General features: G+C 30.8%; 2 protein-coding genes across 2 annotated transcripts in view; both read right to left on the reverse strand.

The window, feature by feature from the left end:
- Positions 1-210: 210 nt before the first annotated feature.
- The window catches only part of LOC106691183 (ryanodine receptor), a gene marked incomplete at its 3' end in the record, with an annotated part of 88,907 nt that continues 62,614 nt past the window's right edge, over positions 211-26,503 (reverse strand). The window contains 24 exon segments of the mRNA XM_014436863.2: positions 211-298; positions 1,561-1,640; positions 1,714-1,787; positions 1,868-2,108; positions 2,189-2,397; positions 2,491-2,701; positions 3,943-4,138; positions 6,026-6,123; positions 10,366-10,506; positions 10,639-10,829; positions 10,913-11,082; positions 11,569-11,769; positions 11,880-12,004; positions 12,078-12,247; positions 12,336-12,507; positions 12,627-12,809; positions 13,220-13,313; positions 13,403-13,508; positions 13,634-13,746; positions 13,819-13,894; positions 13,975-14,052; positions 14,732-14,746; positions 14,922-15,020; positions 15,124-15,228. Coding sequence (XP_014292349.2) covers positions 211-298; positions 1,561-1,640; positions 1,714-1,787; positions 1,868-2,108; positions 2,189-2,397; positions 2,491-2,701; positions 3,943-4,138; positions 6,026-6,123; positions 10,366-10,506; positions 10,639-10,829; positions 10,913-11,082; positions 11,569-11,769; positions 11,880-12,004; positions 12,078-12,247; positions 12,336-12,507; positions 12,627-12,809; positions 13,220-13,313; positions 13,403-13,508; positions 13,634-13,746; positions 13,819-13,894; positions 13,975-14,052; positions 14,732-14,746; positions 14,922-15,020; positions 15,124-15,228 — 3,236 coding nt within the window.
- Positions 24,314-25,361, reverse strand: LOC106691185 (sn-1-specific diacylglycerol lipase ABHD11). The gene has a single exon (XM_014436872.2). The coding sequence runs from the start codon at positions 25,268-25,270 to the stop codon at positions 24,326-24,328; it is 945 nt and encodes a 314-aa protein (XP_014292358.1). The 5' UTR covers positions 25,271-25,361; the 3' UTR covers positions 24,314-24,325.

A 26,503-nucleotide genomic window follows, 5' to 3' on the forward strand; every position in this document is an offset into this window, starting at 1 on the left:
TTTTATATTATAAAAGTTTAAATATAATTCTATTATCCATTTGATATTAGTGTTCTTAATTTGAACCTAAGTTTTCTTTCATATTTGAAAAAAGTTTAAAAACTATTCAGATTCTTTTTATTTTTATTTTAATATTTTTAAAATTATTACAATATATATCTTAAATCATTTTCCCTGATATATTTTAAATTTTATTAACTGTCCGTTTACCATTTTCCACTGGTTACAGCATATGTCTTTTCAGCCCGGTAAGTTCTAAACTGCATCTGTTTCAAACGGCTTGCTTCTGCTAAGAGAGCTGCAAATAAAGCTTTTTAATTAGATAATACCTTTATGAATGAAAAAATTTATCAATAATACATGAATTAATAAATGATTGATTTAAAAAATTCGAAAAAACTTCTACTAGTTAAATTATAAACTTCTGTTAGAATAATACTTCTAACAGTATTATTTTATAACATCTTAACCTATGATGTAGCAAGTAAATAATCTGTAAGGATTTATCTTGGACCAAATAGGAAAGATTATGGATGATAGATTGTGATCCTGAAGAAAGGGCTAAAACCACAAAATTTGATGTGGTTGTAATCTATCTTTTTTAAATAAAATCATAAATAAGAATTAAATATAAGAAGATGGTCAGGGTTGCGGTAAAAAAAAAAGAAGAACAAATAGTTTGAAACTAGCGTTAAAATTAACACAATCTTCTTATATTTAAATCTTTACGGTCAACTATAGATACATATATAAATGAGAATTAGTCGTAATTTCCACATTAGATGTGTGAAATAACATTTTAAAATTTTTAAAGTTATTTAACCCATTGAATACCTACTACGAGGGATGCTAAGGATGTCCACTGTGAATTATCTCGTAATATGTGTTTTTGCTAAAGATGTCCACTATGAGTCATCTGGTAGTTTCACAGTTAGTTGATAGCTTAATATTTATATCAAGCTAATAATGTCATATTTAACAATATATATAAATTTCATCATAGTTGCATATATAAGGCAAGTAAAAAAAAATACAAGATAATTTGTAGTAGGGGTCCTAGGCAAGAACGCAAATTACGAGTTATTTTGTAGTGGGCAGTCAACATGTTCAATGAACTTTTGTTTTATTTGTTTGCATAATCAGTTGATTAAGTGAGTGTATAGAGTGCTCCATAGCAAAGGTCCCAGAGGTCTTAAAATATCTTAACTTAAAGGTTTTAGAAATTACTGGAAAGATTCAAAACACTCACCATAAAATAATTGAACAAAATGTTAAATATATGGCCTCTAAGTTACATTCTTTAAATGTTTGCTTAAGTTTCATTAAAACATTCTTTTGTAGAGGGACAAAAATGTTTACTCCTAAGGGCCCCCAGTTTTCATGATCCCCTCCTAGCTGTATACCCTTTATTTCTTATAAATAAGTTCAGAGGAGGAAATTGAGGATGGGAGAGAAATGTGCTAAGATCTAGAGAACTGAATAGATGAAAATTAAAAGTAGGCACTGTAATTTTACTAATGTTGCATAAGAGAATATAATAAAAATAATAATACTAAGTACCTTCAGTTTGTTCACCTGTTGGAGGGTCTAAATTATAACCATAAACAAGAAGAGTCCTGACTGTTTCACTTGCTGTATCCCTAATAATATAATAGAAATATAAAGAATGAATTTGGTCAAATATGAAATATCACAAATATAGTAAATAAAAACCTGTTGGCTTTTTTAATTAAATCATCAACTTTACTGTAAGGGACAAGATGAGGACTTCTGGATAAATCAGGATCCTTAAAAAAAAAAAAAAATAAATAAAATAATAGTATTGGATGTAAATAAGAGAAAATACTTTTATGTGTTTGAGAAGTACCTCATTCAGACCATAAGTCCAACCTTGCTGGATTCGTTCTTTAGCCCATAAGTTATGAGTGTTTTCAGCTAGCTGGTCAACAAGTTCTTCCATTTTAGGAATCAGTGTAATAGCACTGAGATCAAGAGGTGCTGGTTTGTAACCATTCGATTGTAAAAATGGTTCATTGGGCAAACGGATGTTCTTTATTCTAGATGGTGGTTTTTCCATAGTTATATGGTAGCCCAAAGCAATAATAGTTCTAAATAAATATTTCAAAATAATAAATTATAAAGTTTAGGCCAAAAAATATACAATAATTGTTAATTTTTAAGTATATACTTTAAAGTTTGTACAGCAAGTTGAGTGTCATATCGTTTCTCTGCAGGAGGTAGTTTTTCAAACTGCACAAGACATGGATGTATTCTTCTTATGTCATCTCTTACTTCTCCATATATCCATCCTGCTTCAATTTTATTCATAGCCCACATCTCATGGATATTTTCAGCTAAGCGGTCACGTATAGTGTCAACATGAACTGGTAAATTTACCTTTATAGAGATTATAAAGTTGTTAAACAGTTGTATCATAGTAAAAGAAAAATTAAAAAACAATGCTAAAAATGTGAACATTTTAGCTCATACCATAGAGGTGTCAACTGGGACTGGAACAAAAGCACAATCATCTTCAATAGGATAAGGACCAGCTATTATGCATTTATTCAAGTTGCCGAAATAAAAGCATGGATCAATGGAAAGCACTTGTTGTGGAAGCAAACTTTCAACAAGAGGAGAAAATTCTTCAGGAGGGGCATATTTCAACCTTCCATGATCACCTCCCAGTAAAAAACGACAACTGAAAATTTGAATAGAAGTAAATACAAATTTAATCATCAAATCATAAATGCAGTTTATAATTGTTTCCTATATTTACACACTTAGCTTATTAACATATTCTAATTTCTAATGTATTTGATAAAGTAGAAGAATAGCAAGGTTTGAAAATAGTATTATAAAATTATAGTTAATAAGTGAAGCATTTTGTAAATATCAAAGGGCTATAAATTGATTAAATATTGTAATATGCTCTTTTTGAGTAAATAGTATATTTTGATGTATAAAGGGTTTTTAATATGTTTTAATTTTATGTATCATTTTAATATTGTTCATGTGTTTTGTTGAACCAAAAAGCAAGCTGACCAATTTTCATTGTCTATAATAAATTCGAGATTCAAAACAAAACCAAGATGGCAGTACATATCCTTCAAAAAGTCCGTTGAATCAAGGCCATATTGAGCAGATTCAAATATCATAAAAACTATTTTAACTCTTCCCATCATAATTGGAAATACAGTAAATTTAAGAAAAAACAGAAGTCAAGAAATAGTGCTAAAGAATAATATTCAGAAAGTAAATCATTTGCAAAAATCTATAACTGTTGTGCGATAATCGATGTTTACATGGTACACATCGAGACAGGTTTTGGTTTTTGGCAGGCATTCGTTGTTTGGGCGCGGTTGGGAAATAATGTTTCCAGGATGAGGAGGTCCTCATCAATTTCTGTCTAGGAAGAGTGGACATCTTGAAAAAGGAAGACAACCAAGAGTCACCCAAGAAAAATAAGGGACTCTTTGTTTGGATCGCCTAACAACGCATTTCGGTAGATAAGAAGTAACTAAAAAACTGTAAGAGGACCAATACTTTGTTTTGTTAGTGTTTGTTTACTGAAAGATTGTCAGCAGTCAGTGTTAGTTAATTGAGGAAATCATCAAAAGAAGATTGTGTAATTGGTTAGTTTTTGTTTCTAATTAGAATTTATTACATTTGTAAAATAGCTATTAATTCAGGTTAAGTGTCATTAGTAGTAAAGTGTCTTTCTGATTGCCTAGAAACCCGCCATGAGATTAAGAGTCTATTATATTATAAAATTTAAATAAAATTCTTTTATCTATTTAATATTAAAGTTTTTAATTTGAACCCAAGCTATATTTTATACTTGAAATTAGTTAAAACTATTGAAATTCTTTTTATTTAATTATAAATAATTTTTAAATTATTACATAATATTTAGTTTATGTGAATTTTATTTTACATTACCTAAGTTTTGAGGAACAGCTTATAACTGGAAAGAACATTCCTTGAAGGTTAAAATCTTTAAATGATCCTCGGATTAAAGTTCCATTAAAAGTAAATGTAATAATTGGTACAGTCAGATCAAAAGCACAACCAATTACATCTCCTTTTCTAATGTAAGGTTCCATAGAATGAGGAAGGACTACAGTTTTTCTTCCACCTTAAATGTTTATAATTCAAATTATTGATAGTAGATTAGAAAATATTTATGAATAATAATTAAAATACATTTTGATAAAAATACATTTACAATTAAATAATAAATAAAAAAATATATATATATTTTATTTTAGTCAGTTTAGTATCCTGATGTCTATACTGATGAAAGGCAGTATGGATTAGTTAAGAAAGAGGGTTTTGTAATTTAATAGGCTGAGAATGATATATTATTCTCTCATACATCTATGTGAGATTGCCTTTTAGTGTTGGTGGGCTAAAAATGCATTTATTAGTGTTTGTAAATACATTTTCGACCATGGCAATACAATAAAGTCAATTTACAAAATATTTACAGTTGTGTCATAATAGTTATGAATTTTCCAGTGATATGTTTTAAAAAATCCACCATTTGGGTATTCACTATGACCATACATTTATGAAAACAGGAAAAGGACAAAGTAAAAAGTCTTACCATACTTCGTGAAAGTTATAGAAAATAACTTATTTGATGTATTCTTGGGGCCATAGTTATGAATGTTCCCAAGGAAAACCTTAATAAAGGTTTCCTATAATTATACACCTTTAGCTTTCCTTAACCGGGCAGCACATGCACTATCTAGAATTACACGAGCACACGCATATACCTCTCAGATACTAATAATGCAAAATGTGGTTTTATATCTACTTATCCTTTTTATAATTGTAATAAAAGAGTATTAAAGTAAGTGTTTAAACAATTCAGATTAAATGATTTTTAAAAATGTAGCTAAAACGTTTTATATTATTGTTATTGAAGATAATTATTATTAATGATGATAGTTGTTTTGATATGAGATGGTTGGGGGTACGGTCAAAATACAACACAAATAAGTTGAAATAACTTATTTAATCGTGCCAACGTTTCAGCCAGAATTTCTAGCCTTCATCAGGGCTAAGAACAAAGAACAAGATAGCACCAATGAATAAAAAAAATAAAAATAAGATATAAACAGAATGATATGAAGTAAATAATTGAACAGAATTATTCTTTACAGTTATTTACTTTATGTCATTCTGTTTATGTTTCATTTTTTTTAGAAACTTGAACATCAGACTCGTCATTGACGTTTATTTCAATATTATCAACTCTATCTGTGTCAGAATCATCCAAAAATTCAATATTATCAGTATTATCATAGTTACCACAAACAATATTACACACAGTCTCCAAATCTTCCGGATTATTTAAATTGAAAACAGATTTGTTTGCTATTTCGGTTGTCAAAAATACTAACATACACAGTATATGTGAAATACGATCCTGCTGACTGCTTGTTCTAAAACTGCTGTAGGAGAGCATCTAAGAAAGGAAATGTGATGCAAGTTGGAGTATAGGTTCTCAGATTCTTTATTGAAAGGTACAGAGAAGGAGAAGCTACAGCATTAGTTCGTCCATGCGTTAGTTGTTCCAAGAAAGTGCAGTGTGCCTGAGAAATATAGTGCGTTTGCCGGCGGGTTATCAAAATTAATGTTTTATATATGGACTTTTACAGATTCTCTTAAAAACTATTGCTGTCTTGAAATAAGAAGTATTTATAAAAAAAAATTGTTAAGGAAAGCTAGTGGTGTGTTTTTAAACACAACATTCCTTAAAAATGTTCATTAACATGGCACTCAAGGTATGATACAGATGCTCAATTAAAAGTTGATAAGATCATAGGTCCAATAGCCAAAAATTATAGCAGATAAATAAATAGGCGAGGGAGAATTTTAGAAAGCAAAATTCCTTTAATGACATTTTACTTTTGTATTAATTAAATCTATGAAATAATCTATATATTATACCAGATTAAGAGATTATATAATTTTACAATGAATTACCATGCTATAAATTTCATTTAACAAATACCTGTCCATAATGCAGCTCCATCAAAACCAAAAGAGTAGAGATCATCACCAACTCCATTACCTCCCCATTTCTCCCCACCACCAGGAAAGGGTACATAACTAAAATAATAATTGAGGAAAGAAAAAAATGATTAAACTGCCTCATTTAATGTAAAAGTATTCCCAAGGTACTACTTTACAAGTGCTCCACACTGCAATTGGGTCACATTAAGCACACTATAAATGAAATCCAGAAAGTAGCCTGATGTGTTCGATAACACCTAATAGTTCTCAAGTGTGTATTCATATTAGGTTAAATCATAATAAGTTGCTTGCTTGTTTCTCTATGGTTCAGTTTGAAATTTAATAACCTAGGTTATTAAGGATGTGAATAATTATTCATTTTACGGAAAACTAATTGTACAGTTGTAACCTCTTTTGACATGCTTATGTTATGGTGAATAATATAAGTTATTTTTCTTTTCATTTCATTTCTTTAAATTTTATGTTATTGGAATTGCAACATAATTGTGATAAACAACTTTAAATAAATAATATAAAAAACTTAATTAAAGAACATACTGAGCAATTGTTATGTTTAAAAAAAGAATTGCTTACTACGAAATTGGGTAGAATCATTCATAATATCAAAATTTATAAAATAAGTATAAATAAGTTAATTAGTAGTGATAGTAATGTAGTTTTATTTTCTATTAACGTTAATAATATTAAACTGATTAATAAAATTACAAAAATGGATAACTATGAAGATTCCATGATAGATTTACAAAAATCTTGATTGATACTTTATCAATCAGTAAATAGAGTAGAAAATCATACTAATATCAATATAGCTAACAACATATTGAATTTATTAGCATTAGGTGATAAGTTTAATTTTGAATTTATAAATAAAGATAAAGAGATATTCAAAATTATTTCTGATTTAGAAAATATTTTTAATAGTATAGATTCATCTGTCCATCATATTAATGCCACTAGAAATAATATATGTACAATTATAAATAACTACATTCATAATAGAGATTCTAATAATGCTAATAAAAAAATGATATCCCCTTTGAATAAACAGATAAGTAAAGACCTTAGTGATTTTAAGAAATTCATGAAAGAAAATAAGGATATAATAGTAATAAAAACTGACAAAACTAAAAAAATAGCAATAATATATCTAAATGATTATAACAATAAAATGTACTAAATATTGTGGAAATATACTAAATGAAAACATATAGAAAATGCATAACAATCCTTTCAAAGAACTGGTGGATAAAATTAATGTTTACACTAATAAATTATTTAAAAAAGGTTATGTGGATAAAAGAACTAAAAATAAATTGCAAGTAACAGATTACACTGCACCAGGGATGCATGGATTATTAAAATCACATAAGGACACTAAAGAACTTAGGCCTATTATTAATAATATAAATGGACCTACTATTAATACTGAAGCTTTAACAAAATTCTTGAATCCTATGTTAAATCAACTTAACAGATCAAATGAGTATGAAGTTCTTAATGCAATAGAAGTGAAAAATATTTTAAATAACATAACTTTTGATGGTGATAAATGTGATATCTTTAGCTTAGATGTTAAGTCCTTTTTTACAAGCATCCCAGTTGAAGGTTGTAATAGGTTAATGGAAGAAAATTGGAAAGCCATTGAAAAGAATACTAATATTAAAAAAAAAAATGTTCATTGAGGGTTTACAATTATTATTTAAACAAATACAAGGATTACCGTTGGGAAGGGGTCCTTTTGGTTAATCTGAGTGGAATTTATATGAATGCTGGATAAAAATATAAGAAAATTAGATACTAACCCTTTATTGTTAAAAAAATATATAGATGATTTGATAATTATTACAAATTTCGATGATATTGAAACAATATATGACCAATTCAATAAATATAATAGTAGAATTATATTCATAATAGATAAACCTATCAATAACATAATAAGATTTATAGATATAAACATAATTAAGAACAATAGTGGTACATTAAAAACTAAATGGACTATGAAAGAAAAAACTGGTAATATAATATTAAATTTTAATTCAAACCACCTGTACTCGCCAAACCATGCGTACAGCCTTATTAAAAAAGCAATATTAATAACAGATGAAGTTTTTTAAAAGATACAAAAACACAAATTTATAATATTTTCATTAAAAACTTTTATCAGAAAAATTAATTAATAAATTATGGTATGAAAGAATTAACAACCCCATAGCAAAAGTTAGTATTAGTAGTATAGAGGAAACTACTGAGAATAATATAAAGTATATAAACAAGATTAATATAAACAGCAATAATGTGTGTAATTAAAAAAAAAAACCTAATCAAAGTAGTATCACAGACTTTTATAAAAATAAAAATATAGAAATTAAAAAACAGACAAGGATAGCATATGGAAAGAAAAGGAAAAAGAAGTTGTTAAGATTAATAATTATCAATATTTTAAACTAAACTATATGCCAGGATCAACCGATCAAATTAAAAAGAAAGTTATAGAATACGACCATCATAATCTGTAGTTAGGCTTATACGATAAGAATAAATTAGGGATTTTCCTTAATAATATGAAGGATAAAATTGACAATAAAGATAGACTAAACGTTATTTAAAAAATCAATTGCCAGAATTGTGGAGGTGTATATATTGGGGAAACCTCAAAAAAATTAAAAACAAGAGTTGAACAACATAGCAATAATAGTAAAAAACAACAACACAACAGCACTGGCACAACACAGTATAAAATACAAACATGAATTTGATTTTAATAATCCAGAAATATTAGATACGGTGAATCATAGTAGAAATAGAAAAATAATAGAAGCAGTATACATCACTAAAAACAAAGACAAAGCAATTAATTTTAAAACAGACACCAAGACTTTATGCACATATTATACAGATATTGTAAATAAATTAACAATTTAAGGTTGTTAAATAGTTATAGAATTTTGAATTATTTAATAATTTAATGAATTGTTATTATATAAAAATTTCTTTTTAATAAAATATGTTTTAAAATGTTAAGTAATAGAGGTAGGATAATGTTGGTCTGGTTCTATCTATTTTTTATCATAGTTAAAGATAACCTTTCAGGAAGAGATTTATTTCTCCTTATTTATAAAATGTAATAGTTAATTATTAAAGAAAGATTTACTAAGTGATAATAATATGCTGATTAGACTATTAACTAGATGAGACTAATAAGGAGTAACATACGTATTAGATAGAGATGTTAATCAGGTAATTAGTTTACAAAATTTTTTAATAAATAATGTGATATATTGTAAATGTTGTAATTATTTGAGAATTTGTTCTAGCAACCTGAAGATGGGGTGACAACCCCGAAACATTGTTTTTATTGTAATGTAATAAATATAATTTAAACAAGGAAGAGTATTATTCATTCATCATTTCCAATTAGTTTAAATTTTATCTAAATAAGGTCTAGTTTCAATTATTTTCCAATTATTAAAATCTCCACTGACTAAGACCTAGTTTTTACTTGAGCAAATATAAATTGACATCTCAGATCAGCTATAGATCAGAAGCTATAAAAATAAGGTAATACAATTAATAAAGCCAACAAAGTCATTAGCACTTCATGACGACTTTATTTACAAAACAACTATCAATTATGTTTGTTAAAGAAAAAAAAACATGCTACAATTTTCTATAAAGATTAAGTTGGACAGATAACACTAACCAACTTATGAGAAAGTAGTATTGCCGAGATGGTAAACTATTAACCTTTAAGTTAATATAGGGTATGCACATACCACAAAGCCTATACCATGAAGTTGTTCTATACTACAAAGCCTTTAATGTTTTAATCTGTTCTGGTATGGTTGTCAAACTCTCAACTAAGTTTTTCAAGTTAATATACAACAGAACAAAGTAAATTGTCTTTAGAGACCTCTAGATTTTAATTCCCACAAATGTATATAGGTATTCTTTGCCAGCCTTAATATTAACTGAAATATAAAAATGAAATAGTAACATCAATATAATCAATATTATTTGGAAGATATTAATTGAACTAGTAAAAATTTGGCTGTTAAAAATATTAACTGATGAAAGTATAAATTATTTCCAATATGGATATAGATCAGCCAACTCTGTATATGTTTAGACACACTCTGCTACTTTCAATATTCCATTATTAATGTGTAGGTGTAATCCGCTATCAATACAGAGACATGTGAAGTAGTATAGTTATAGTTAAAAGTAGTAGAATAGTTAAACACAGTTATTAATCAAGGCTTTAAAATTCTTACCATCAGTGTATTTATAATTGTATGTAATATAATAAAATTTTACCCGGAAGTGTTAGCCCAGCCAATTCTTAGATGTGGAGTCATATGAGTAGTTTGTTCCATATGATCTAACGTAACCTCGAAATACCATTTTTGATAAACAGCAGAACCTTCGACTCGACCCACAAAAATATTTGGCCTGACACTGTAAACATAATAATGGATATTCATTTCATAGTAAGCAGTAAGAATAACAAAGTAAGTTTTTTATCACAATCATTAAAGATAAGATATTTTTGAAAATTATGAGAAAGTAATTTGATAACTAAATACCAACCTAGCAACATGATCGACAAGTTGTGTTTGTAGAAGCAAGTTTTTTCCTGGCAGAAGAAAATCGCAAATGTTGTTTTGTGAGCTACGGACTGCTACACCATTACCAACACAAAGAGAACAAAGCACATCTAAAACTCTTGGATCTCGTCCATGTTTCTCCAGTAGAGAAATAATTACTTTTATATGTTCATCCTAGTCAAAATTCACAATATTGGACTAGATAGATATATTTATATCCAATACTTGAAATGTTTAGTGGTAAAACTTAAACTTACTCTCATCATATTCAAAGCTTCAGGAGAATCAATTAAGACACAATGAAGTACATCCAACATACCTGTACCCTCACTTGAAGCCTGAGAACCTAGTCTACTAAATAACCAATTCAATCTGTTTGTATTAGCGAACTGAGCACAATTAGTATGATTTCCTTTTATGATGGCAGCTGTAACATAGATAAATATTGACTATAAAGTGATTTATTTTTTAAACATTATTACTTGAAAAAAAAAATTAAATTGTAATGATGAATTTTGAACTTTTTTGGGGGAGGAGCTCATTTTTGAAGGGTTATGAATTTTTATAACGCACCATTTTATTGTTTTTTTTTCAATTAAGTGGAACTTAAAACAAGGAAAAAATTAATCCATCTATACTTGTTTTACATAAACAAAGAACAAAATATTGTATTGTATAAGTGAGGAGGGCAATAAAATTTCATGGATGGAAGGCGGCTCATGCACCATCACCCTTGGGAAGGGAATAGGCACTTCTGAAACTAAGCATTGTCAAAATGCTAAATTTAAAAATAGGAAAAAGAGGGCATCCTAACTAAAAATGAAAGATCATTCAGAATAATCTTCATGGCAATAGTACAGAAACATTCAAAAGCTTAATTGATTAATAAAATTAGAATTCGACTTTGGCTAACCTAGTAGTTGGTATAAGTATCCTGAGATTATGTCCCAACTTTGTCCAGATTCATCTCCAGCTAAACTAACTAAGAAACCTTGTGATGTTATAACATTGATTTTATCAATGGCTTCTAGAATAAGGTTTAAAATTCCTTCTTCTTGGAACAAATCTTGCCTGTTTCTTAAGGCTCTTAAACGGTTCTGTTTTTCCTCATGCTCTGAAATAATAAATTAAAAATTTATAGAAAATGCACCTTAACATAAATTATAATAAGGCTTTCATTATATTTAAAATTGAAAAGAAAAAAATAATACAATGTAAATATACCCATATCTTCCTCAGGCTGGGCAAAGTAATTAATCAAATCTTCCAAACACATGACCATTTCATTTAAATTTACACTGGCACAAAATAGAGAATGCCTTCTATTCATTTGTAGAGTTTCTAGGCCCCTTAAAGTTAATACTTGTAAATATTAAAAATATTCATCTATGTTACTTTTAGTAATAAAGCTTTCTAAAGTACCTAATAAATTGAGTGAAAAGAGATGAACACTTCCTAATTACTCTAGCAGTCCTAGATTCTTCTTCTTGACTTCTACTGAAGTCCAACCCATCGTCCATTTTTCCCTCCTCATGAAGTACAGCTTGTTTTTCTTCTACTTTACCAACACCTTTTTTCTTAGTCTCAAACGACTACAAGAATGAATAATATTTTTAATAAACTAAAAAAACCCGAGATATATTTATAAATACATAGTAATTACATTAAAATAACTCTCACCTTATAAGTTAACCATAAACCACTTTCTGAATGTTGGACTAAAACAGTACTGTCACCATACTTGATAATTGGAGCCCCTATCACTTCTAAATCTTTATCTTCCATCACCACTTTTTGGTCGTCTTTTTCTTGTCTTAAAATGAATGTAGATAATGCTGTTGTGGCTTCCTCCCTGAAAATTCATGTTCAAATTTAATAATCATAACATTAATTAATGAAGATCATTCATTTGATAATGATATTGATCTATCTATTTATATTGAAATACCAGTAGACATTAAAACAGATTACCTAACAACGAGGTGTAATTCATTATTTTCATTAACTCCTAAGTATCTACCAGTTGTGAGATGTCGTATTCTCATTGGGTGATACCAATTAATGAAACCTCCAGACCATTTTGTCCTAGCTAGTTCCAGCCTCCAAAGTGAACGAGCTTGACTCAAAACACTACCTCCTTCATAAACCACGACACTAAGGCAAAAAAAGTAATAAAACATTAAAGAGATTACTTAAATTTATCACAATAATTCTGGTAGAGATTTAGTTAATAAATGACAAAAAATCAATGTAAAGTGAAAAATAAACTATAAAAATGAGTATTGTGAATAGATTGTCTTTTTAACAAATTGTCATATTGATCTGACAACATATTGTTTACTTGAATTTATTTATTTCTTCTGTGAGCTTATTTTAAATATCTTATTCTTACCAGTAATATGAAAGACAAAAATTTATTTTATATCATTGTTACTTTTTTCTTAATTCTTTCTTTTATATTTAATTTAACATTTGAATAATAAAAATGAATATAATAGAAAATATTAACAGTAAGTTCAAAAATAAAAGCTGTAAAGTCATTATTAAATAATTATCCTTCTTACTTTTGTCCTGGAGTTTCACTCCAAGTTGATGGAATGGTAAGACATTCGTCCCCGCCATGGAAAAACCTTAATACATCTCCTCCAAATACATAGCCTGAAATTTATAAAAAGATCAAAATATTGCCTCAAGGTATTTCTTTCATATAAAAAAAGAATACTCCTACATGCCCATAATACACTTACCAACATACTTCATTTTACTAATACCAGTTCCATAAGGCTGGACTGACCAATGAGTTACGTGGAAAGATGCATTTACAATAGACTGATCATTTTCTTTAGCAGTATGCTGGAACAAATGAAGAAAAAGGGAAATGAACTAACTTTTTTTCTTATATTTTTCTCATAATAACATTATGTATAATAACATACATACTACTATAAATACTATAACACATGATATGAAGGCATTACCAAATATCTTTCAGTTGCTACAGATACCAGAATTAAATCATCACCAACTCTCACTTTTTCACCCTCTGATCTTTGTTTAGATGCAGGATGTACTGTCCACCAACAAGCTTCACCTGTAGAATAAATAATTTATGCAAAAAAGTGTTTCCTAAAACAAAGGTTCATACTTTTAATGGAATACATACCCTGGGAATGTTCTTGTAAACCAACATCAAATGAGAGCTTGTCATTTGATGAACTAGTAGATAAACAAGCCAAATACTAAAAAAAGAAAAAAAAGTAATCAATCAAAATGGATGATATACGTATTGGAATTGTTTAATTAGGTTCGATAAGATTACCATGTCACTGTTTTGGTGCCTGAGCAGAATAGCATTTCCATAAAGAAGAGTCCTGTGACCAGATCCAGTCCCCTTTCCCTATTTATAATCATAGAAGTATTTATATTTAAATGACTATATATTATCGTTGCTTAAGCTGTTATATCTCGAAACTCAAAAAAATAGGACAATATAATTTCAATACTTTAAAAAACAAATCATTCCAAGAAATCACATCTCAACCATAATTTTGAAGGATATCTATATAATTTTTCTGACCTCAAGAATTGTTGCAAAATGTCTGTCGCATGAAGTATGATAAATAGGAATTTTTATTTTTCTTAATTGGTACAATGTTTTTTCTGAGTCACGAGATATCAAAGATTAAGTGACAATGTATTAATAGTAACTCAAATTTACTGCAAAAACTGATTAAACTGGTCAAAAACCAGAGAAAAAAAGTGTTAATAAAAGTCATAATAATAATGATATAAAAAAAAGTACAATTTTGATAAACACAGCAAGTATAACAAATTAAATGATTTGGAAATACTAAAAGCAAACATAATTTATTGCATACATTAGTTATCTCTCCAAGACAAAGTATATTTCAAATGTTAAACTACAAAATCACAACGATTGTACCTGAAAACTCAGCTAAATTAATCTACTGATTACAAGTCTTTTAAAAAACAATTGATTTTCAATAAGAAAAATTTCACCTCAAAGTTGATTAAGAAATAGCAGAAATGCCTAACTGCCGTGAATTCGTACTTACTAATGATTCCTGACCCTGAAAAATAATTTATTTCCTCAAAATTTCTTTATGTTTGTCAAAATGAAGATCTATTACTCAAAAAAAAAAAAAAAAAAAAAAAAAAAAAGAAAGAAAGAAACTAAGATATGTATAGTAACCAAAAAGAAATTTTATAAAATTATCATACGCTATGAATAAAAACAAACTTTACCTCTTCAGATCCGGCTGCTGTAACTAATTCCTGAAGAGCTCTTACTGATAGAGCTTGTTCAATTACAAATACACATGTTGAAAGATCTGGTGGTATATTCTGAAAAAGTATAAATAATAATACAATAAGAATTTATTTTCTAGAGTGAATTTAATCGAATAAGGACTCTATATGATGTAACTTCTCAAATAAAAATACTTGCCTTATCTGCAATATTTTCTAAAAAACAGTGACGGTTACCAAAGCCCTCAGCTGCTAAACAAACTCTCTCCCCAGTGGCTGTGCATGATAGGCATACCATATCCTCCTGTGAAAATAAAAAAAAATATGTAGTTAGTATTAATAAAAAATATCTATACATAATAAATATGAAAATTTCAAATAAACTGCAGAAGTATGAAGTCAATTTCAAAGAGACACATGTTTTTCATAGGCCTACTGCCAATTCCTTAGTAGCAAATCAGCTCTCTTCCACTAAGAGGTGGGAGAGAGGTGTCGCAAGCACTTCAGAATGACGGCCAAACCATATGCGCCTTGGCACAGGGAAAGGATTATATTCATATCAGGATCACTTAACAGTATTTAATAAAACACAAAAAGTATTTTTCTTAAAGGGTCCATGAAACATTCTTTTGAAGAAATCAACTTCCTTTTATTAGTGATACAGAGAAGTTGCACTTCAGAACGATTCATTTCATTTTATTAAAACATAGTACAGCGGATGTTAGTTAAAACATGGTTTCTTATAGGCTTTGGCCTACTAATGATTCCTTTGGTACAAACCCTTCCTTTCATTGAGAAAGAGTATCATCAACACTGCCCCAATGTTTGAGAAAATTCCTGGATATGGTTTGAACTGCATGAAATACATAACCCAAAAAACCCAGGAAAGATAGGGAATTGTCAGACCTGTTTCCAAAATGAGCCTTTAACTGGACATGGTCATACTATGGTAGCCCTTAGTCCAGTTAAAGATAATATACAGAATAATCACTGGTCCAACAAATAACTAGAAAATTTCGGTATATTCCCAAGACAGGCAATTAAGTTGGTAAATGACAGCACAGGTTAAGAGATTTGATAGTATTTTTATCTTCAATAGGAAGGTAGTAAATAAGTTAACCCAGGTTCAAAAAATAACATGCATACAAACAAATAGAGTCAGATGTAGACAGTTTTTTTAATTTTTTTTTTATGATAATCAATAATCTATCTAGACCTGTATGTTTTGGAGTAACTAGTGAATCTGTGAGAGGAGGTAGTTCCAGTGGTATACAGGAAGTGTCAGCCATCCAGGGTTGAGGAAAATTCAGGTGCCTCCTTATTTAGGTATTTGTAATTAAAAGACTAAATTATACAGTAATTTTAAGGAACTTTCTCAAAAGGACAATCATCATTTTTGTGTATTGTACAGGTTAAAAATAAAAAAAGTCATGTATATATGTTTTACAATATAATAATCACATTTATTACAAAAATTCTTACAAGCACACCATTTGGATTGATGCAAGAGGTATAAACACTTATGATTATATTCCGGGGATCAAATAGACTAAGAGTTTAGCGAATTTAATATACAACACAAATCAACTTGCAATTAGGACTAGAACGATACTGTTATTACTCATATCTTTAACTAAAATTTCATTCGTCTGTTTTTTTTAAGAGCAAAGACTTTTGTTGCACCATGACCTCTGACTCAGTAGAAAAGATAGCAAGATTGGTTAGCCTTAAAGTACTCGTTGATCTTAAATAATTTGTGATCAATTTCAATTTTGAAAAACTCTTTTTATATGGGACGTTGCTTATGACAGGAATATCTGAGGAATATAATATTCTGAGGAATATTCAGAACGTCATCATAACATTGGGAAGAGTTTCTTTCATTTTGGATTTCACTTTAAATTTTAATAATTGAAGTGGGTCTGCATTAATCAAATTATTTTCCGCATAATTTTTATTATAAGTCCACAGTGGGAATTTTTCCACTTAAAGAAAGGGGATTCGACGGTTTCCACTCATTTTGCCTCAAGTTTCGGGCTCAGCTTATGACGACCCTCTCCCATGGCAGGTAACATACAAGTAAACACTTCCATCAGTTGTTACATACATCTTATAGGTATAGGTAAGTGAAAAAAAAAATGAATAAAAAAAATTAATGAAAAAACTTACTATGGAAATAACCCAGCCTGTAAAATCAAGTAGACTTGCGTATTTACTTTAGTCCATATACACATGGCCCCAGAGACTATTGCACAACATTAATGTAACGTTTTTTTACCTTTATTGAAATAGGTATTTTAATTTTTTATTACAGCAGATATTTATTTAGGGTGGATCCTTAATAAAAACAAATTCGAATAAACTTTCTTAGAATAATTTTAATCAAAAATTAAATTGGTTGTGTTTTACAACACTAATGAGTAGTTTAAATTTTATTCTCGGTCACTTAAGGGTAGCTATCATTAAATGATTAAAATTCTTTGTTTTTCCTTCTTTAAAATTCCTTCTCAGTTCCACACTAGATTTTATTGATCATAGTATAAAATGTAAAGAAAAAAGTATACCTCTCAAAGAAATTTCCTCTATTTTTAAATAAAATGTATCTTCTTACACTTTTTCATGTTTTTTTTTAACAAGCATTCTTTCACAAATATTTTATTTACTCAGACTCCTATTTTTAGTAAACAATGCATGCCTGGATTACAGAAGAATTGTTAGTAGCAATAGGGGAAGATATCGATGATGAATCATCTAATGACTATTCAGATCCAGTTTACATTCCGCTAGATATAAAGGCATTCACTAATGAACGGCTCTATGAAAATGTAATAGGCGAAGAACTTTTGCAAAAAGATATTGCAAATACATCTGAAATAATTATTGCACCATCATACACTCTCTTTAAGAATCATGGTTTGGCTTAGCTAGATCTACCGTTAGGAGCTTCAATGACTGGACCAATAGCGGAACGTTAATTTATTTTTAATAAATCACATATTACTTGTGAATGATTTCCTCAGCCCACTGTTGAGCTAATGATAACCCTCTTCTAGAAAAAGAAAAATACATCTAATAAGCTTTAGTAATAATGTCTAAAGGACCCTTGGCCTCTTTCATACGAAATTAAAGCATATTGAATGTCGATTTTTTCTAGAGGTTGGACATCTTTAGCCCGGCAGGAGGGCTAAGAAAAACATTGACGAGTTATCTGTGATTCATACAAAAAACCTTCCACTATAAGACAGTGAGCCTCCAGATTTAGTTAAACTAAACCTAATTTCTTAAAGAAAGTTATATTTTTTTCAGACTGGACAGTAAATTTAATTATCTTGAATAGTTTTTATAGAGAATAATTAAAAAAAAAAAAAAACCTAAATTTTCTGCTTTTCTGTATGGCATGCGACCATGGTCCTTGCGAAATTACTTGTTGCAAATGAGGTAGAACATAGAGATTTTTCTTTTCTTCTGGTCCTGATACACCATGATATATAAATAAGACGTACTTTGGCGTTTACTTTTGTTTGGTGTTTCCTACACTGCTGTGAAATGCTCTCCATGGGCGAATGATTCAATAGATGGGATAGCTCCTGTCCTATTTTCACTTCCCATGATAACATTAATAAAACACTCTCACTACACTCAAGAATACCTGAGTCAACATAAGCTCTGTTATACAGGAATGTATTCTGTATTTACGTTAGTTATCATCTTATTACATATCTCCACGCGTACTCTCTATAACAAAGATTGAGAATGTTAACAAATTTTGTTATTGCATCTTTTCGAGCATTAAACTACCTACTTTATACTAATACTACACATATAAAATATCTATGACAAATTTGTAGTCACGTTATCGGACCATTCTTCATACACCACTTAGTCAAGTGAAAGTGCTGCTGACAAACAAAAAATTTTGGCACTTAAGGCCGGACCATCCACTTTTTGCATCGAAAAAGTGAGTAGCTCTTAAAAGAGCAATTCTTCAATTGTAGGAACCCGGTCTAAGAAAGCCAAAATTAGTTTTTCCTCTATTTGCACTAATTATTTATTTTAATTTAGATGCTAATTTGTAATTAAATTTATTCTTTTAAAATTTCTTGGCAACCATCAATTAAGTAATTTAGCAGTCTACGACATAAAATATTGAGTTAGTAAGAGAAGGTTAAGATAGGTACTGCTATGAATACTTTGACAAGGAAACACCAAACAAACGTAAACGCCAAAGTACGTCTTATTTATATATCATAGTGCATCAGGACCAGAAGAAAAGAAAAATCTCTATGTTCTACCTCATTCTAGCTTATTAGATGTATTTTTCTTTTTCTAGAAGAGGGTTATCATTAGCTCAACAGTGGGCTGAGGAAATCATTCACAAGTAATATATGATTTATTAAAAATAAAACAGCTGTGATTTGAGGAAAACCGTTCTACACATTCTTTTTTTTTTTTTTTTTTTGACTTTATTTCGTTTATTCACAACTGTAAAAGTATTTTTACAACCAGTGAATGAGATCTAGAGAGAGAGAAAAAATAATAATAATAAAAAGTCAAGAAGGCATGAAGGTTAAGGTCATCCAATGATGCCTCTCCATTAAAATTGAAATTTAAAAATCAATTTAAGAGGTCCCTATTCCAGCTCCTTCGTAAACGTCATCTCGTATCTGGTAAGTCTAGTGTTCATAGTCCTTGAATTAGAGTGTTAGTGTGTGTTGGAAGTGCGTCGTGAAACCATTTATATAATGAGTTAATGGTTGTTTGTACGTAGAGAGTTCGTAAGTCTTTGTGTAAGTTCTTGTTACTGATATAGGGGGGAGCGCTACTGATCAGTCTTAGTAATTTTGATTGAAACTGTTGCAGTTTCAGTAAGTTAGTTGTTTTGGCATATCCGTAAATTTGTGCACCGTAAGTCCAAATTGGTCTGAGAAGGTAAGTATAAATCTTTAGTTTTTCCGAAAGTGGTAATTTTGATCGTTTATTTAAAAGATGAAATAATAATTTAAGTCGGAAATTAAGCTTTTGTTTTGTTATTTTTATGTGGGAGGTTCATGTAAGTCGTTTGTCTAATGTCAATCCAAGGTAATTTACTGTGTCTGTCTGGGTTAAACTTCGTTCGTTTAGAAAAACAGGAGGACATAGACCACTACGGAGCGTAAAAGTTATTTGAACTGATTTCTCAATGTTTATCCCTGTTTTCCATTTGATACACCATTCATGGATGTGAGCTTGGTGTATTTGTAATTGTTATGAAGGTTGTGTTGGGTCGCCATGCTTGGCTAAAATGGCTGTGTCGTCGGCATATGTGGCCGTGAGAGTGTGTTCCATTGTGGGTAAATCGGAGGTATACAAAGTGTATAATAATGGTGCTAGTATAGATCCCTGCGGAACTCCAGCTTCTGGTGCGAAATATGAGGATAGTGATGAGCCCTGTCGAATCCGGAAGTATCTCTCTTCTAAATAAGACTTTAGGATTAGATAGTAGGTGCTGGGAAGAACTCTTTTCAGTTCATAAAGGAGTCCTGTATGCCAAACTCTATCGAATAATTGTTGTACGTCGAGAAAGGCACCTGTTACATATAGTTTCTTTTTGAAAGCAGAAGGTATGAAGTCTATGACTCGATGAAGTTGATGGATTGTAGAATGGCGATGACGGAAGCCGAATTGATGATGAGGTAGGATTGTCTCAATGAAAGGCAGTATTCTCTTATATAGTACTTTTTCGAAAAGTTTAGCAAAAATTGGAAGGAGACTGATTGGTCTATATGAAGATGGTAAAAGAGATGGCTTGTTTGGCTTTAATATCATAATAATGATCGAGAATTTCCACTGGATCGGAAAGTGGGTTGTACGTAACACTGAGTTATAGAGTGCAGTGAGGAATACAATGGCCTTTCGGGGAAAGTGCTGCATGATTTCAGACATAATTAAGTCATAACCTGGGGACTTATGCTTTGGTAGATTACTGATTTCTTTTTATACTTCTTTGGGGTTGAAAAATTTTGAAGGGAGAGAAAGTGGCAAAGGTATATTTAAATATAATAGAATGGTGGAGTCATGTTGTGGATTATATAGGTGTGAGTTAGGTCTGAAGGTAGAGGATATATAGTCACGATGATCTTATATATATATTGCGGGTGCATCATGGGTATTCTGAGGTACGCATCCCCTGCCTGGAGCAGACACAGAAGAGAAAACTGGCCACCACACAGAGATTGGCTCTGCTGAGGGACGAAGACATATAGAACGGTGTCACATGAGGCGGTACAGGTGCTGGCCGCAGCGATGCCCCTGGACCTCATCCTCAGGGAGGATGTCCTTAAATATGAAGTAAAGATGCAGGGACTAGAAGCGCTACCGGATGAGCTCCGAGAGAGGATCGGCGAGACTCCAAACTTGTGGAAGAAAATACTGCGGGAGGACTCAATACAGAAGTGGAATGGACGGTGGGTAGCAAGCCAGAAGGGCGCTACTTTGAAAAAATTCTTCCCTACCGTCCCTTCCAGACTGAAGGGTAAATGGGTGATCCCAGACTATTGGGTCTCCCAGATCCTAACAGGACACGGGGGTTTCGGGGAAAGCTGCAGAGCTTTGGAAAGAATATCGACCCCCGGTGCCCCACGTGCGGAGTTCCTGAAACAGCAGAACACGTAATAGTGGATTGCTCCGCCATGGAAGGACACCGAGCCAAGCTATTGAGAAAGACCGGGATTTTCGCCCCCGCAGAGTCGGACTTTCCCTGGTTGATGGAAGAAGAGAATTATCCCCTCTACAGGGAGTTCATTTACGGATGGAAGGAGGTGGTGGGTCCAACACATTTCACAATTAGAAGGACTTGACCGCCCAACATTGGCGAGCCACCAGAAGAAGATGAACCTGACCCAGACTGAGACCAAAAGGGCTGGACCAGCCTGGTAACTGCAGGAGGCACCCAGACGGTTGCGCACCAGAAGGATGCAGTGAACAAGGTGCAGCTCCATCAGTAAGGTGCTAAACCTAGACTGGGCTGCACCACAGTAAAAAATTTAATAAAAGAATAAAGAAAAAAAAAAGGAAAAAATAATTGGTGATCTTTGGGAGCAGTGGCATGCGCAATCCCCAGCGCACTACCCCACTGCTCCCGTACCCCGTATGCCAGAAATGGTAAGGGAGGGGGATTAAAAAAAAAGTTTAACGACTTTATTAAATTGTCATTTCACTCGCAAATGAAATTAAAATAAAGTTTAAACTAATACGATTCAAAACCCTAAGGCAGTGGTATCTGAAATTTTTGATGGCAGAATCTTGATGTTTGTAGGAAAATAGTGGAATCCTTTTGGTAGAAGTAGGTAAACTCATCATTTAATACAAACAGTGTCAAATGCCGTGTTTTCAGTCAAAGCTAAGAAAGGGTTGAATACCTACACAATAGCTATGCAAAATTAAAGAAAATTTGAGATGGTAAGGTCCAAAACTGTTTTACATGGAATGAACCATTACTTAATTATTTCGCGGAACCCCTGCAAGAGTCACAGGGAACCCCGGTTGGGGACCACTGCTTTAAGGTAACTGGCTGGTGCATGCATTTTTTTCAACCCAAATCCAAAATGTACTCTGCAAGGCACTGACGGTTTACTGATAGTTTTGTAAAACACCTGAAATAATAAACTATAGAAGTAATTAAAAGTATCGTGGCAGTATGGGCAAACGTGACTCCATAATGACTCCAACACAGAAGTACGTCCGTATAGAAGAAATTTACTACAACTATCTTAATTCTGGAACTTCATCAGCAACAGAAACAGAGTAGGTAGATATTTCATTTTATTGCCTTACAGTTTATATCATATTTTGTATCAACACTTTAAAAGAGTATTTCGATATTTCTGCTGTCTATATTATTTTGTTTTTTAATCATAAGCATTATTTTGAGAGTTGGAGCAATAGGGGAGGGAGCTTGAATCTTTTAGATATTATCTTCCAATTTATGAGCTAGAGGTTATAGATAGTCGTAGTATGATTTATTAATGTTAAGATATTTATTTAAAAAAATAAAATAAAGAGTGATCTCAAAAATTAATTTCATTTTTTCTACAACTTAAATGAACTCTCTAATACATTAGACTCCCAATCATAAAAAAAAAAGTTATCACTACCATTTTTTAAATATTTATATTTTAATTACTTCTGTAGTTTATTATTTCAGGCGTTTTATAAAACTATCAGTAAACCGTCAGTGCCTTGCAGAGTACATTTTGGATTTGGACTGAAAAAAATGCATGCACCAGCCAGTTACCTTAAAGCAGTGGTCCCCAACCGGGGTTCCCTGTGTCTCTTGCAGGGGTTCCGCGAATTAATTAAGTAATGGTTCATTCCATGTAAAACAGTTTTGAACCTTACCATCTCAAATCTTCTTTAGTTTTGCATAGCTATTGTGTAGGTATCCAACCCTTTCTTAGCTTTGACTGAAAACACGACATTTGACACTGTTTGTACTAAATTATGAGTTTACCTATTTCTACCAAAAGGGTTCCACCATTTTCCTTCAAAAAATCAAGATTCTGCCATCAAAAATTTCAGGCACCACTGCCTTAGGGCTTTGAATCGTATTAGTTCAAACTTTATTTTAATTCCAATTGTGAGTGAAATGACAATTTAATAAAGTCATTAAACATATGTTAACATGCTTATTGCGGTTAAAATGTTTATAAAATAAAGTTATAAATAATTTTGAAAGGGTTACTCTTCCATGATTTTAAGAATTTGAGGAAATTTTGATTACAATGTATATTACGTGAGATCAAGTTTGTTAAATTACAAAAAGACCTTGTGATCTATGAGTTGGATCTCAAATTGAGTCGTTGAGATTCAGAGTAGATAATCCCATATTTTTCTGAAAATTGAAATCAAAATGTCGAAACATTTTATATCTTGCGAAACCACCCAGAATATATAACCCGTTTCATACGTGGTCTCTAATCTCAAGTTGGCAGTGCAAAATTGTCAAAACTGGTTCAGAGCAATTTGAAAAAAAAAATTATATTAAAATATGTAGAACGGTTTTCCTCAAATCACAGCTGTTGGTCCACTGTGGATCTCAAAGCCAGAGAATTGACTAAGGTAACCAACAAATCCTAAAATGCTTCTTAAAACTGATTCAGGGATTCGTCATTCCTTATTTTGCTAAATGTTTTAACATTTTGTCAGTAAATATTTTCTAGATATTGGACGCTTTACATAGATTTATGAAGGATGAAGTTAAGTATTTGTAGACTGTAAGTTAATGCATTTTGGAATTTTCGGTTGTCCTTAATTTATTAACGCTAGATAAAGAAACAACAAAAGTAGTTCGTACGGTATCTTACGATTAAAATTAGACTTAATATCCTAATATAAAAATTTTAACACACACACACAAAAAAAAATTATTTACTATCACTCCAAAACGATGCCACAGATTCAAGAAATTCGTGTGGCTTCTGGGAGTGTACCAGATGCCCAGCATCTTTTATGTATAGAAACTTTGCTCCAGTGAATTTCTCTAAGATTCGAGGTTCATCTTCTTTTTTAAGAAAATCTGAAAGTGCACCACATAGAAAAAGAGTAGGCTTTGTATAGACACCTTCATATTTAGGGAAATTGATTATTGATGGTAAGGTATCAATTAGAGTTTGTATATTTAACTTCCAAAAATATTTTTTACTTTTATCATCGTAAGCAAGATTCATCAATAGAAAATTACGTAAATCTGGATTTTTTATGGAAGGCTCAAGTTGTTTACCAACTGCCTCTCTTATCGTGACAAGTGTTTTGTTCTTTTTACTTATTTTAACACTTTTTAAAGACTTCAATATATGCGGTATATTATGAACACTGTCACTTAGGCTATAAGGAGAGATATCCACTATGACGAGATCCCTCACCATGTCCGGATTCGTGAGAGCAAAGGCCATCATAGCCCTACCACCGAGGCTATGACCGAGAAGGCTGGCTTCTTTAATGTTCATTTCATCCATAAATAGTTTCAAGTCTCTTACCATGTGTTCGTAGCTGAATTCTTTAGTGTGAGGACTGTCTCCATGATTTCGTGCGTCCAATGTCACGACCTTTCGGGAGGTCTTGACAGCTATTTGCCTGCCCATTGTGTTCCAATTCGTTTTTGAACCGAGCATTCCGTGTAGTATGATAATGGGGATTTCATTTTTATCTTCTGCAGTAACCGTCTCATATTCAGTGAAGGCCATATGTACAGGTTGGGCACTTTTATGGAGAGGGTCAATCATAGAAAAAATCACATTGCTTCTATGCAAATTTAATAGTTTTTTAGGTCTACAATTACTAAAAAATTTAGAAAGTAAAATCCAGGTCATGATAATTTGTCTACATACCAGAGGTTATCTACATGTTTGATTAATAATCTATTGGTTACCGTAACGACATGTGTGTTTTAACAATCGATTTGAAAGTTTTGAAGATTTCATAAAATTTTTTCCCTCACTTATAGACAACATAATAGAAATCTATACTTAGAAGGTTCGAGTGTATTTTTTCGAAATTCTCAAATTAAGATATAAAGTTCAATGAATATAGAATATTTCGAAAATATGATTTATGGGTTGTTATGAAATAGAAAATCTTTTCAACGAATCTAGGTCTTAGAATGAGTTAATAATTTCTTTACTTAATCACAGTTAAAAAACATACATTAAACGCTATTAACAGATGTGATTTATATTATAAAACAACCACGGAATGTCAATTATTGCCTACAACATTCCCTTCCCCTGCTCTTTATTTGGAACAGGGTTCTTTCAGGTTCTTAATACAAGTCTACTTGTATTATATCTTTGACGAAGGGATCTTCTAGGTGTAATTGTTTACTAACCATTTCTTTCAATATTTTCAAATTAAAATTCCCATTTCAGTGAATAGAAAGTTCTTGCAAAATGAAAGGGATTTGTCAAACATTGTAAAGCGTGTCTCAAAATTAGCTCTGTTAAAAAAAATCATTTGACAGGTGATATTTTAGAGTTAGTAAAAATGGAGCGTTACACGATAAAACAACGTGTTGTCATTGTTGAACAATATTACAAAAGTAATTAACGTCTGGCGTCCAAAGTTTATATATTAGCTCAAAATATGGTCGGAATAGTGAAGAGAGTAATTGTAAAAACTCAGGCAGACTGGATCAATTGGCGATGCTAAACACTGGTCATCCAAAAAGAAGCCATTGAAATGTTAATATCGCAATAACTGCTACGTGAGTTAGTCAAAGTCCAGGAACATGATTCGGTGTCGTGGACAATAATTGCAAATTTCAAGAAGCTCTCTACGGCATTGCTCTTCCTCTCCGTGCTTACAAAGTTTAATTGAAGCCTAATGACCATGTACCTCCAAGGGAGTACGTTGAACGGATTATTTAACTTCCACAAGTGGCTACCACAAATGGATGCTATAAAATCATTTTCAGTGATGAAGCACATTTTCACCTTAATGGCTTTGTTTATCGTCAAAATTACTGCCTTTGGGGGTTAGAGAACAGAAAATTTTAATGTATTTTTGTTTTGTATCGCCTGCTAATATTAATTTCAATGAAAACGTTC

Source organism: Halyomorpha halys, unplaced genomic scaffold, assembly GCF_000696795.3.
Source record: "Halyomorpha halys isolate HHAL.00 unplaced genomic scaffold, Hhal_1.1 Scaffold2136.1, whole genome shotgun sequence".
In the NCBI taxonomy this organism is placed as follows: Eukaryota; Metazoa; Arthropoda; class Insecta; order Hemiptera; family Pentatomidae; genus Halyomorpha; species Halyomorpha halys.

Coding starts and splice junctions, on each gene's coding strand:
- LOC106691185 (XM_014436872.2), bottom strand. CDS start 25,270: ATGACCTGGATTTTACTTTCTAAATTTTTTAGTAATTGTAGACCTAAA.